This window comes from Ornithorhynchus anatinus, chromosome X5 (assembly GCF_004115215.2).
Source record: "Ornithorhynchus anatinus isolate Pmale09 chromosome X5, mOrnAna1.pri.v4, whole genome shotgun sequence".
NCBI lineage: Eukaryota > Metazoa > Chordata > Mammalia > Monotremata > Ornithorhynchidae > Ornithorhynchus > Ornithorhynchus anatinus.
Window position 1 is genome coordinate 4,688,775 of NC_041753.1, and position 12,894 is coordinate 4,701,668.

Consider the following 12,894-nt stretch of genomic DNA (forward strand, 5'->3'; position numbering starts at 1 on the left):
GGGGAGGGGGGGGGGGCCTCGGGGCTGGGGAGAGGGGGTCTCCGTGCCCCTCCCCGGGCCCCCGACCCACCCACTCCGGTGAGGGCGGCCGGAGGGGCCGGTCGGCGCGTCCCCCCGGCCTTCCCCCGTGTCCTCCTGCGCCGGCACTTCCTCTCCCTCCCCGTCTCCGTGCGCCACCCTCACCCCCCGGGGAGCCGGGCTGAGTGACTTGTTTGGGGCACACACACACCTCTCCCCGAAGGCGCTCTTTGTCTCCGGCTGGTGGGAGCGAGGGCGGATGAGGAAAGCGGGGAAACCGGAGGGAGACGAAAGAACAAAACAGAGCAAAAGGCCCGGGCGGGGGGCGCCGAGGAACGGAAGGGAGAAAGGGGGAAGGTGCTAAGTCGGAATCTGCGCCCCGGGAGAGATCCCCGCCCCCCCAGCCCCGTGAGCTGCCTCACTGCCGCGGGACCCCCCAAGGAAGGGCTGTTTGTAGCGAGAGGGAGCGAGGTTAGACCTGGGGATGAGGAGACCCGGGGCGGGGGGCGGGCTTCCCGAAGTTCAGCGGAAGAGAGGCGGGAATGGAAGACGCGATTCTTCTGTTCTCGGCCAGGATCGGGGGTGCGGGGGCAGCGGGGAGGATGGTCTCCCGGAGCGGAGGCAGGGGATGGGACGGGATGACCTCTAAGAGAGGCCGGGGTCGCACATCACCGGCTCTTCTCCCCCCGCCCGGCGGTGAGCGGGAGGGAGCCGTCGGCCTCGTACCCCGGGTGCCGTGGTCCCGGGGGGGGTGGGGGGAAGGGGCGGAAGAGAAGGAAGTGTGGGGAACGAGCCGCAGATTCCCCTCGGGCCCGCCACGGGGGCTTCCTCTTTCTCTCCTACTCCGACCCCCTCCGCCGCCCGGCCCCCGTCCCCCCCGCCCCCCGGGGCCCGGACCTTCTCCCTTCCCCTCCCTCGGACGGCAGACGGTGGCCGGCCGGTCGGTCGGGGGGATCCGGGTGGGAACGAGACCCCCCCCCCCGCCACCCGCCCCTCCGCCCGCCCCTCCCCCTCAAAAATAACCAGATAAAGGGGAAGAGAGAGAAAATTGAGATTGCGTTTTCGTAGGCCGAAACCGAACGGGCCGGACGCCTGGCCGCACGGAGCCCGGCCGGGCTTCCGCCGTGGGGAGGTCGAGGGGGGACCCTCCCCCGAGGGCCGGTCCTCCCGCCGGACGCGCCCCCCTCCCCGCCGAGCCTCGGGAAGCCGTGGGCGGCGAGGTCCCCTCCGCGGCGGGGGGCCCGCCCCGCGGCCCCCCGCCGCGTTCCCGCCCGGCCCCGGCCCCGCGGGAGGCCCCGTGGGCCGGGGGGGGGGCTCCGAGGGCCACCGGGGCGGTGGGCGGCCTGGGCCTCCCCTCCCCTGGGGTCCCAGCGACCCCTCCCTTCCCCCCGCCTCGCATTTACCCGGAGCGAGGGCGAGGGGGCCGGGGCCGGGCGGGGCGGGCCGAGTCAGGCACGTGCGTGAACGCGAAGCCGACCGCGCCGAGGTCCGTCTTGGCTCTTTCCGCCGTCCGGCGTCCGTAGAAAAAGCCCCCGTCGTTCCGTCGCGGGGCCCCGGGGTCAGATGAGGCTGTTGCGGTGCGGGGGGCGGTGCGCGGGGGCGGGGACGGGGGTGTGCGGGCGGAGCTGCCCGTAGAGGTCCCTGAGCTCGCGCAGCTCCTGCAGCACGCGGCGGGCCTGGCTCCAGGCGGACGAGGCCTCGTCCAGCAGCCGCTCCGTCTCCCGCAGCAGGCCGGCCGGGCCCGGCTCCGGGGCCCCGCCGTGGGCCGGGGCCCGGGGGGACGGCGGCCGGGCGGGGGGCGCCGGCGGCCGGCCCTCCCCCGCCAGGCCCCGCACCTCGGCCAGCAGCTCCTGGGTCTTCTCCAGCTTGCGGGCCACCAGGTCCTGGATGCGGGCCAGCGGGGCGGGGGGCGGCCCCGGGGCCCGCGGGGCCAGGATCTCCTCCAGGGAGGCGCAGCGGGCCTTGTCGGCGTCGGCCGGCTTCTTGGGCGCCTGGGGGGTGTACGGGGCGCCCCGGTCCGGGAGCGCGGCCCCCCGCGGCTCGTCCCGGGGCCCGGCCCCCGCCCCCGCCGCCGGCCCGCGGGGCCCCCGGCCGCGGGGCCCGTGGTCCGAGTCCGAGCGCCGCCGGCCGGCCCGGCCCGGGTCCCCCCCGGCGCCGTCCTCGGGCCGGCGGGGGCGGGCCGGCGGGGCCTCGGGCGAGGCGGCGTCCTCCTCCTCTTGGATCAGGTCCAGGGTCAGCATGCCGTCCGAGGTCGACGTGGAGGCCTGGGGGGCGGGCGGGCGTCAGGAGGCCCCCCGCCGTCCCCCCCCCCCCGGCCGCCCCCCCCCCCCCCCCCGCCCCGGCCCGGGCCCCGTACCACGGCCATGAGGTGGCCCCGCGTCGGGGGCCGCCGGGAGTGCTGGATCTTGGCCCTGTCGCGGGTCGGGTGGGCCAGGAAGCTGTCCTCTTCCACCGTGACCTGCGGGGCACCGAGACCGGCCACGCTGAGACCCCCGAGGGGCACCCGCGCCGGCCCGCCGGCCCCTCCCGCCGCCGCCCGTCTGCCGGGTGACCTCGGGCGAGTCGCTCCGCTCTTCCGGGCCTCCGTTCCCTCATCCGGAGGACGGAGGTTCCGCCGGGGAGGCCCGCGTCCGACCGGGATCGCCTCGGATCCGCCCCGGCGCTCAGAACGGCGCCTGGCACACGGTAAGCACACGCCACGGCCGCCGCCGTCGACGCCCCGCCGGCCCGGCCCGGCCCGGCCCGGCCGGCGTCTCGTTCTGCAACGGTGTCTGTCAAGCGCTTCCTACGTGCCAGGCACCGTGACGGACACTGGCGTGGGTACAAGCTGATGAGTTTGGACACGGCCCGGGTCGCACGTGGGGCCCCCCGTCTTCACCTCCGTTTTCCACGAAAGTCAAGCGACTCGCCCGAGGTCGCGCAGCAGAGAGGTGGCAGGGGCGGGATTAGGACCCGGGGCCTTCCGATTCCCAGGCCCGGACCCCTTTCCACCAGGCCACGCTATCGAATGACGACAGGGGTATTTTTTTAAGGATTTACGAGATCCCGGGCACCGTGCCGAGCGCCCCGGGAGCTACGGGGCAGTCGCGTCGGGCTGAGGGGAAGGGGCGGGCCGACGAGGCTTCCCCGACGGAGGGTCGAACGGGGAAAACTTCCCGGAGGAGGAGGCCCGGCCCGGCGCCGTAACCGGGGGGCCGGCAGGCGCGTTGGCACCGGCCGGGGCGGGCGGCCCGGCCCCGGCGGCGACCCTCCCCGCCCCCGGCGTCCCCACCTCATCCAGGATGCGGTTCTTGGCCCGGGTGATGGCGGAGTTGAGGGCGTTGATCCAGGACTCTTTCTCCTCCGGACTCACGGCCAGGAAGATGAGGCTGGGGGCCTAGGGTCGGGACGGGGCGGGGGGGGGGGCGGGCGGGCGGGAGGGAGAAACCGAGTCGGGGGGCGGGCGGAGCGGGGCCCCCGGCCCCGAGTCCCACGCCTCCGGGCGTCTCTCCCACCCTCCGCCCGCGGGCCCGCCCCCTCCCCACGCGTCTCCCCGGCTCTGTGGGGAGGGAACGTCACCGATCGTCGTTGCGCCGTACTTTCCCCAGGCGCTCAGTACGGGGCTCCGCACACAGGAAGCGCTCGATGAATAACGGTCGAACCGTATCGGACCGGAAGCCCCCGGAGGCTTCTCCCGGGTGCTCCCCTTCCCCCACCGTGCCCCAGTCGGGTGCCCGGTCCGTCCCGCGGCCCTCGCCGAGCCCGGCGAGGGGTCCCGGGGGGAGCGGAGGAAACCCGGGGCAGAGGGGGACGTGAGGAGGGGAGGCGGGCCTTTGGGCCCCGGCCACGTAGAACGGCTCCTCCGGGCTTCTCCGAGCCAACCCGCGACAGGCCGGATCGAGGTTAGACTCCCGGGAGGATTCCCCGGCCACGGCGGGTCCTCCCCGGTCCTCCCGGTCCCGGTCCCCCCCGCCGGGGCCTCTCGGGGTCGGAGGGGAGCCGGGGGAGGGGCGGGGGGGGTCCGCACCGTGTCTCCCGGCTGCTTGGAGTGGGACAGCGTGAACTTGCTGTGGTTCTTCTTGCTCCTCTTTTTGGACTTGCGCAGCTCCTCGCATTTGTCGTAATCGCTCAGGTCGAACACGTCCTGGGCCTTCTTCTCGTCCTTGACCTGGCGGGAGGGGGACACGGACCCCGTCGGGAGTCAGGGGACCCGGGTTCGAGCGCCGGCTCCGCCACCGGTCCGCCGCGGGCCCTCGGGCGGAGTCACTTGGCCTCTCCGGGCCTCGGTTCCCTCGGCTGTAAAATGGGGATCCGATCCCAGTTCTCCCTCCTAGAGACGCGGGGCGGGGACTGCGTCCAACCTCGGGAAGGCCTATCTGCTCCGGTGCTTAGGCCAGCGTTTGACCCATATCGAGCGCTGTCTGCCGGGACTGTTGGCGGGGGGAGAGCCCGGGGGCGGGTGACTCCCCCCCATCCCCTGCCCCTGCGAAGACAGACCCCAATTCCTCCGGCCCCCCGCCCTCCCGGGAGGACAGAGCTCAGAGGGCCGGACGCGTTCCCCCGAGCGGATTGAGGGCGCGGGGGAGCGGGGGGCCCCGGGGGAGGGGCCGCCCGGCGGGCGCCGGCCCGCTCCGGCCCTCGGATCCACCGCCGGCCGGGATGGGCCCCGGGGTCCGGAGCCGCTCCCGCGCGTCCCCCGGGACCCTGGGAGGTCGGGGTGTCCCCCCCGCCCCCGGGCAACGGGGTAGCGGACAGGAGCCGCGCGGCACCCGCCCCACCCTGGGGACGTGGGTTTCGGCCGGGCTCGAGGGGAGGCCCAAGGGAGACTCGGGGGAGGCGAGGGGCCGGCAGCCAGCGGGTTTCAGACCTATCTGTTGCTGACCCGATTTTCCGAGCGTCTGGTACAGCGCCCTGCGCACGGCCAGCGCTCGACGGATACGATTGAGAGAGAGAGAGACCCAGGCAGCGCCGGCCTCCCAAAGGTGAGGAAGAGGAGGGGGCCGAGGCTGGGCCGCGGGGCCGGGGCAGGGGGCCGGCGGCCGGGCCTGCGGGGGTCAGGGGTCGCCGCCCTCATTCTCTCCGAGGCCGAAGACGGGAAGCGGGGGCGGACCCGCCCGCACACGGGGGCAGCGTGGCTCAGTGGCAAGAGCCCGGGCTGGGGAGTCGGAGGGCGCGGGTCCTAATCCCGGCCCCGCCGCCTGTCAGCTGGGTGACGTCGGGCCGGTCACTTCACTCCTCTGGGCCTCGGTTCCCCCATCTGGAAAACGGGGTCTAAGACGGCGGGCCCCGCGTGGGACGACCCCATCGCCTCGGATCGCCCCCGGCGCTTAGAACGGTGCTCGGCACCCAGTAGGCGCTTCGCGACAACCGTCGTCGTCATCACCGTTACGGTCGCGCCTCCCCTCGGAGGCCTTCCCCAGCTGAGCCCTCCCTCCTGCGTCCCCGAAGCGTCCGAGTCCGTTTCTCCCCTTAAGCGTCCGCCGCTCCCCCGCCCCCCCCCCCCCGGCCCTTCCGTCCAGTGCCCTGCGCGCGGTGAGCGCCGAGTAGACACCGTGGCTCGACCTCCCGACGGAGCTCCTTACCCCCCGCCGACCTCCCCCGTCCGTCGTTCCTTCCGGGGCCCGTCTTCCCCGGTGGACTCCGAGCTCCCCGGAGGCCGAAGCCGCCTCTCCTGACTCTCCCGAGCGCTTAGGGCAGCGCCCCGCGGGCGGCGAGCGCTCGGCGGATACCGCCGCCGCCGATCCCGGCGCCGGCCCGCCCGTGGATACCGACTCCACCGGTACGCGCACGCACGCGCACGGATGCTTAGATATCTCCACCGTGACACCCACGCACCAAACCAATTATACCCGCACCCACCTACCCGGCAACTGTACGCACACAATCCCTTGAAACCCCACCGCCTCTCATGCAATATTCAGAGGCGCGGGCGCGCGCCGATAGCCCGGGCGGAGAGAACCCGGGCCCGGGAGCCAGGTAGACCCGGGTCGGCCGCGCGCGACCCCCGGGCCGGTCGCTCCCCCCGGCCGGGCCTCCGTTTCCTCGCCCACCTCGACCGGGCCGGACCGCACGGTCTCGCCTCCGCCCCAGCGCCCGGGACAGGCGCACGGCTCTCGGCGCAGAGTCGCCGCCGCGTAACCGTCGCCCGGCACACGGACCCGCGCGCGCGCGCGCCGGCCCAGACGGCCCGCCGGCTACGGACGCGGACGACCGCACGCGGACGTGCAACGTGCGGTCACGCGGCCGGACGCCCCCCGCCGCACCCATGCGGACACCCGCCGACGCAGAGACGCCCCCCCCCCGACCGCGCACATACGTACCGACGATGACGGCGGTATTTGTTAGGCGCTTATTACGCGCCCGGGGGGGATGCAGGCGAATCGGGTGGGACACGGTCCCATCCCCGTCTTACGGATGAGGGAACCGAGGCCCGGGGGAAGTGAGGCGACTTGCCCGGGATTGGAACCCGTGATCTACGTCCACACGTCCGTCCGGCCGTGCCTGCGGACCCACGGACGCCCCCCGGCTACACGCACGGATTAACGCCTGCAGAGCCAGCGTTGGGTCGTATTTATTGAGCGCTTGCCGCGTGCGGAGCGCCGTACCGAGCGCTTGGAACGTCCGATCCGGCCACGGCTGGAGACCGCCCCCGCCCAGTGACGGGCTCACGGTCTAAACGGGGGAGACGGACGGCAGGGCGAAACAGAACGGGACAAAAAGACAGCACCCCCATCACACACGCACGAAAGCACGCCGAGACACACGGACGCCCCCCACTCCGCACGTACACGACCCCCCCCCCCCCCACCCAAGGAACCCGCGGGACACCCCCAATTCCTCACCTATACACCTGCAGTCACACACAGCCCGCCCCGCGTACCCACCCGCCAAAGCAGTCACCCCCACAACTCCACCCAGACAGACCCGCAGGCGGGGACACCCCCGACTCCACGCGTACAAGCGGTCACGCACACAGACACCCCCCACTCCGCACCCAGGCACAGACAGGCGGTCCCACGGGCGGACACCCCCCCCGGCTCACGCTGCACCTACACCTGCTCGACCCCCCGCCGACCCCCCCGGCCCCCCGGGACGGCCCCTGCCCCACACGGGGCCCAGGTCCCGGCGGTTGGCTGTAAGCGCGGGTGCAGGGAGTGGGGGGTTCGGGGGGCGCCAGGAGCCTCCGGCCCTTCCACCCCGGGGTCATCCCGTCCTTCCCCCCGCCTCTCCCGACTCCCCGGCCGGGGCGGAGAGATCTCCGAGGACGCGGGGGGTCCTCCCGCCCCCCGCGTCCCGTCCCCCGCTCCTCTCCCGACCCCGACGTCCCGAGGCCCAGCGGGAGGGAGCGGCCGGCCGGGCAAGAAGCCCGACCAAGGGGTCTCCCGGGGTGTCCGCGGCCCACCCGAGCGCCCAGGCGGGGGTGAGGGACGCCGCCGGCTCCCTCCTTTCTCCATCTCGCCCCGCGCCCGTTTATTCTTAGAGCGGACTCTCCCCGGCGCTGGGTCCGCACGGTAAGCGTTCCGTAAATACGACCGACCGAACCGCCCCCCTCCACCCGGCAGAGCCGCCCCGCTACCGGCCGGCGGCCGGCCCCTCCCCCAGCCCCGGGTCCCCCGGGCGGGCAGGGCGTCCGCGCCCCCCGACCCCTCCTGCCGTTACCCCGGCGGGGCCGGGGAGGGCGGGGCCGGACCGCCGCGCCTCGGTCTCCCGAAGAAAGTCGGGAAGTGGGGGAAATGAGTCCGCCGGGGGCCCCCGCCGGGCCTCCCGCGCGAACCCGCCCCCGCCCGCCCGCGGCGGCCCGCGGGTGACGGTCTCCAGACCGTCGGCTCGTCGCGGGCAGGGAAGGCGCCCGTCGGCCGTTGCGGCGTCCTCTCCCAGGCGGCGCCCCGCACGCAGCGAGCGCTCGGCACGTGCGACCGAACGACCGGAGGGAGGGACGGGTCGCAGGCCCAGCCGGGGGGGCTCGCCCCGACGTTCTCCCCGGCTCTCCCGGCCTCTAGCCCCGACTCTCCCCAACTCTCTCCCTAGCCCTCCCCGGTCTTCTCCCCAGCTCGCGGTCGGCCGTGTCCACCGAGCGCTTACGGTGCGCGGAGGGCCCCGAGCCGGGCGCCTGGGAGAGGACCGTATAACAGGGCAGCGCGACCGCAGCCACACGCCCTGCCCACGAGGAGCTCCGCGGTCTCCCCCGCTCGGCCGGCCTCTCCGCCCGGCTCTCCGGTCGATCGTACCTGTCGAGCGCCGTCGGCGTGCGGGGCGTCCGAGGGGGGACGGTCTAACGCCATAACCGCGGAGGCCTTCCGGCCGCCCCGACGGCCCCGGCGGCTCCCCGCCGCCCTCTCCCCGGCCCCCGCCCCCGGCCCACCCCGACCGTCGCCCCGGCTCCGGCCGATCCTCCCGCCCCGGAGCCCCCGACCCTCGGGGCCTCCGGTTCGCTCCGGGCTCTCCCGTCCGTCCCCCGGGGGGGGGGGACCCCCGGCCGCCCGCTCGGGGTCGGGGGGAAGAACCCCCGGGCCGGCCCCCCGCGCGGCCGCTCCCCTTCGCTCGGCCCATCGGACGCGCCGGGCGCCCGGGAGAGTCCGACCCGACGACCGGCGGATCGGCGAGCGTACGGGGGCGACGGGGCCCGCCGCCCGGGACCCGCGGGCGCGCCGGGGCCTCCCTCCCCCGGCGGGGCCGTCCCCGGGGAGGGCGACCCTCCTCCGCCGGGCACCCCGGGGGACGACGCCTCCCCCTCTCCCCCCCGGCCCGGCCGCGCGTCCGTCCACCCACCTCCTTGTCGGAGAGGAAGAGCTGGTCGGCCTTGAGGACCACGTAGCGGTTTCTCCAGATGTCCCTGAAGATGCCTCGCCCGCAGAACTTGCGCACCCAGCCCACCTTCTCCGGCTGCGCCGCCGCCGCCGCGCTGCCGTCCTGGGGGCCCTGACCCCGTCCCGCCCACCGGCCACCGGCCACCGGCCACCGGGCGGGGGGGGGGGGAGGGAGGGGAGGGGAGGGGAAGGGAAGGAGGAGGAAGAGAAGGGGAAGGGGCCGCGTTAGACGGGGCGGAGGGCCTCGCCCCGGGCCCGCTCCCCTTCCCCCCGCCGGCCCGGGACGGGGACCACTCGGGTGGGTGGGTGGGTCCCCCCCCTCCCCCTCCGCCCCCTCCCCGGAGATGGAAATCGAGCCCCCCACCGTCAGAGCGACCCCCCATCAACGACCCTCCCGCCTCAAGGGCAGGCTCGGGGGCGGGGGGGGGGGGGTCTGCCTCTGTGCGCGTGTGAGCGTGTGCGCGCCCCCCCAGCAGTGGGGAGGGGGGAGCTCAGGGCGGGGGGGCAGGGGAGACGGGCCCCCGGGACTCACCCTTTTGCAGGAATTGTTCTTTTTCATCATTCCCGAGGGGGCGGCGGGGGCGGGCGGGGGGCCCGGCCTGGGGGGCCCCGGCGGGCAAGGGCCTCTCCTCCTCCTCCTCCTCGTCGTCGTCGTCCTCCGGCGGCGTGTCGGGGCGGGCGGGGGTCCCGGGGCGCGGGGGGCCGCGCTCCGCCCCCCTCGGAAGGCCCGGCCGCCTCTCTCTCACTCACTCCCTCCCTCCCGCCCGCAGACACGGAGGCTCCCGCGCGCGGCCGGCCCCCCGGCGCCCCCGACCCTCCATCCCTCCATCCCCCGCCCCCCAGAGGGGCGGACGCGGCGGGCGGGGGGGGGGGGGGGCGGCGAGGGCACCGACGGACGGAGACGGAGAGAGCGAGGGGCGAGGCCGGGGGGCCGCCCGGTTTCCCCGCAGCTTCTTCCCCCGGCGCCGCCCGCCCGTGACGCGCCCCGAGCCCGGAGACGACAGCGAATCGCCGGGCCGGGGCGGGGGGCGCCGGGGGCCCTCCTCCTCCTCCTGCTCCTCCCTCCTCCTCCTCCCTCCTCCTCCCTCCCTCCTCCTCCCTCCCTCCATCCCCCTCCTCCTTTGTCTGCGACTCACACCGGGGGGACAGCAGGCCCACGACGGTTCACGGACGGACCCGGGGGCCCGGGAGGGAGAGAGAGGCCCCCGGAGAGACCGGGAGACGCGAGGGGACGCGGTCACGGGGGGGGCCGGAGGGACGCGGGAACCCCCCCACCCCCCGGGGAATCGGGGACGGGGGACGACGTCGAGGGAAAGGGAGTCGCCCAGAGCCGGGGAGGCGCGAGGTCGCGCAGGGGGACCGACGAGGGACCCGGGGAGCCGGGCCCGCGTCGGCTCCCGCTCCTGCTCGGGGGGACACGGACACGGGCGGCGAGGGTCCCGGCGCGATGGGGCGCGGCGCGGCCCGGCGGAGAGGTCGCTCGCTACGGGGCTCCGCGCGTGGGACGCGCTCGACGGACGCGGTCGGGGGAGCGGAGGAGCCCGGGCCTGGGGGGTCGGAGGTCGTGGGTCCCGATCCCGGCGGGTCGCGTGACTCCTCCGGGCCTCGGCGACCTCATCCGCGGAGTGGGGATTCGCCGTGAGCCTCACGGGGGACGACCCGATCCCCCCCCGCGACTCGCCCCGGCGCTCGGGACGGCGCTCGGCACGCGGTCGGCGGACGCGGGAACGGAGGAGCCCGGGCCTGGGGGTCGGAGGTCGTGGGTCCCGATCCCGGCGGGTCGCGTGACTCCTCCGGGCCTCGGCGACCTCATCCGCGGAGTGGGGATTCGCCGTGAGCCTCACGGGGGACGACCCGATCCCCCCCCGCGTCTCGCCCCGGCGCTCGGGACGGCGCTCGGCACGCGGTCGGCGCCTAAGGGATACCGACGTTGAAAAATGTGAGCCCCGCGGGGGACCCCGTATCTCCCCCGGCGCTCGGCACGCGGCGGGCGCTTAACGCGTACCGTCGTCATAATGACGACGATCGTGGCGGGGGCGGGGGGGGGCGTCGCCTCCCCGCTCCGAGGACGGGCGGCCCGGAGGCAGGGGGATGGCCGGCGTGACCCACGTGCGGCCTTCCCGGCGGGCCCCCGCTCCCTCCCTCGCTCCCGTCGGCCGCCCGCCCCCCGGGAGACGAGGCCGGAGGTCGACGGACGCGCGGAGACGGGGAGGGGGGTCGAGGCGGAAGGCCCCGGGTTCCGACCCGGCTCCACCGCCCCGCCGCCGCCTCGGGCGAGTCCCTTCACCGGGCTCATTCATTCGTCCATTCCAGGGTATCGATCGAGCGCTTACTCCGGGCAGAGCGCCGGACTGAGCGCTTGGAATGGACAGGTCGGTGACAGACGGAGACGGCCCCTGCCCTCGGCCGGGCTCACGGCCTAATCGGGGGGAGACGGACGGACGGGGCCGGTGGCGGTAAGCGGCTCCCCTTCCCTCATCTGGGAGACGGGGGTGAAGGCGGCGGACCCCGGGCGGGGGGGGGACGGGGACCGGGGTCCCTTGGATCCACCTCGGCGCTTAGCACGGTGGTTGGCGGACAGCGAGCGCCCGGCGGGGGCCGGAAGACCCGAGAGGCAGGGGGAGGGCCGCAGCCGTAGAGCGGGACGGGGGAGGAGACGGAGGGGTAAACCCGATGACCCCGTAAATCTCCGCCCCGGCGCTCGGAACGGCGCTCTGCCCGGAGTGAGCGCTTGACGGATACCGACGTTATGTAGTATTACAAACCGATGACGGGACTGGTATCCGAACGCTTACTTCGGGCAGGGCACCGTTCTGAGCGCTGGGGGGATGCGAGGTGAGCAGGTGGTCCCCTGCGGGGCTCACGGTTTTCATCCCCATTTTACAGACGAGGGAACCGAGGCACAGAGAAGCCAAGTGACTTGCCCGCGGTCACACGGCCGGAAAGCGGCGGACCCGTAATGGTAACGTCGGCATTCGTTAAGGCCTGCCGTGTGCCGGGCACCGTTCTAAGCGCTGGGGCGGATACGGGGTCATCGGGCCGTCCCACGTGAGGCTCACTGTCTTCATCCCCATTTTCCGGATGAGGTCGCTGAGGCCCAGAGGAGTGAAGCGACTCGCCCACGGTCCCCCGGCTGACACGTGGCCGGGCGGGGATCCGAGCCCGTGGCCTCTGACTCCCCGGCCCGGGCTCGTTCCGCCGGGCCCCGCGATGAGGCGGAGGCGGAGAGGAGAAAAAGAGACGGTGACGGGGAATGGCGAGATAAAGAGACCCCGGGTTCGAGAGCCGGAGGGGACAGAAAGAGCGAGAGACATAAACGGGGACAGGGAGGGATCAGTAACCCGGAGGCGCCCGACCGGCAGGACTCCCGAGTTCCCTCCCCTCCTCGCTCCCCACCCGCCCCCCGAACAACTCCACTGGCTCTCCCTCTCCGGAGCACACGTTGGTACGTGGTAAGCGCTTACTGCGCGCGGAGCACCGTCCTGAGCGCCGGGGCAGATCCGGGGTCATCAGGTCGTCCCACGTGAGGCTCCCGGTCTTCGGCCCCGTTTTCCAGACGAGGTCACCGAGGCCCAGAGAGGTGAAGCGACTTGCCCACGGTCACCCGGCTGGCAGGCGGCGGAGCCCGCGTTCGCACCCGTGACCTCTGGCCCCCACGCCCGGGCGCTTCCCACTGGGAGCCGCGCCGCTGCTAGCGCACACGGGACCTAGGCCCAACTCCGGTGTACCGGACTCTCGGTCGTCTTCATCGAGCGCGTACCGCGTGCAGAGCACTGTGCCGAGCGCTCGGGAGAGTCCGGGAGGACAACGGACACGCTCCCTGCCCACCACAGGCTTACAGTCCAGAGGGGGAGACGGACACGGATAGAACTGAATTAGTCGCCCCAAGGCCTAGCGTTGTGCTCTGCACACAGGAAGGACTCAATACATTCATTCAATCGTATTTATCGAGCGCTTCCCGTGTGCGGAGCACCGTACTAAGCGCGCGGAAAGTACGGTTCGGCCGTAAATACCACCGATCGATCGGCAGAGGTGGATCGGGTATCGTCTCTGCCCTCGGGGGGCTCCCAGTTCGAGAGGGGGCGGGGAG

The 12,894-nt window shown here is 74.5% G+C and overlaps 1 protein-coding gene across 1 annotated transcript; it reads right to left on the minus strand.

Annotated features, from left to right (window-relative positions):
- Positions 1-1,331: 1,331 nt before the first annotated feature.
- Positions 1,332-9,386, minus strand: PLEKHO1 (pleckstrin homology domain containing O1). The gene is made up of 6 exons (XM_029054850.2): positions 9,337-9,386; positions 8,767-8,916; positions 4,025-4,165; positions 3,290-3,394; positions 2,375-2,476; positions 1,332-2,282 (listed from the first exon to the last, which is right to left on the minus strand). Exons 1-6 carry the CDS (start codon positions 9,364-9,366, stop codon positions 1,578-1,580), a joined length of 1,233 nt encoding a protein of 410 aa, XP_028910683.1. The 5' UTR covers positions 9,367-9,386; the 3' UTR covers positions 1,332-1,577.
- Positions 9,387-12,894: the final 3,508 nt, after the last annotated feature.

Bases quoted from the DNA above. Each gene is read 5' to 3' on its own strand.
- PLEKHO1 (XM_029054850.2), bottom strand. From the start codon at position 9,366: ATGATGAAAAAGAACAATTCCTGCAAAAGG. The intron at 8,917-9,336 runs GTGAGTCCCGGG...GGACGGGGTCAG, and splicing joins AGAACAATTCCTGCAAAAGG to GGCCCCCAGGACGGCAGCGC. The intron at 4,166-8,766 runs GTGGGTGGACGG...CCCTCCCGCCAG, and splicing joins TCTTCCTCTCCGACAAGGAG to GTCAAGGACGAGAAGAAGGC.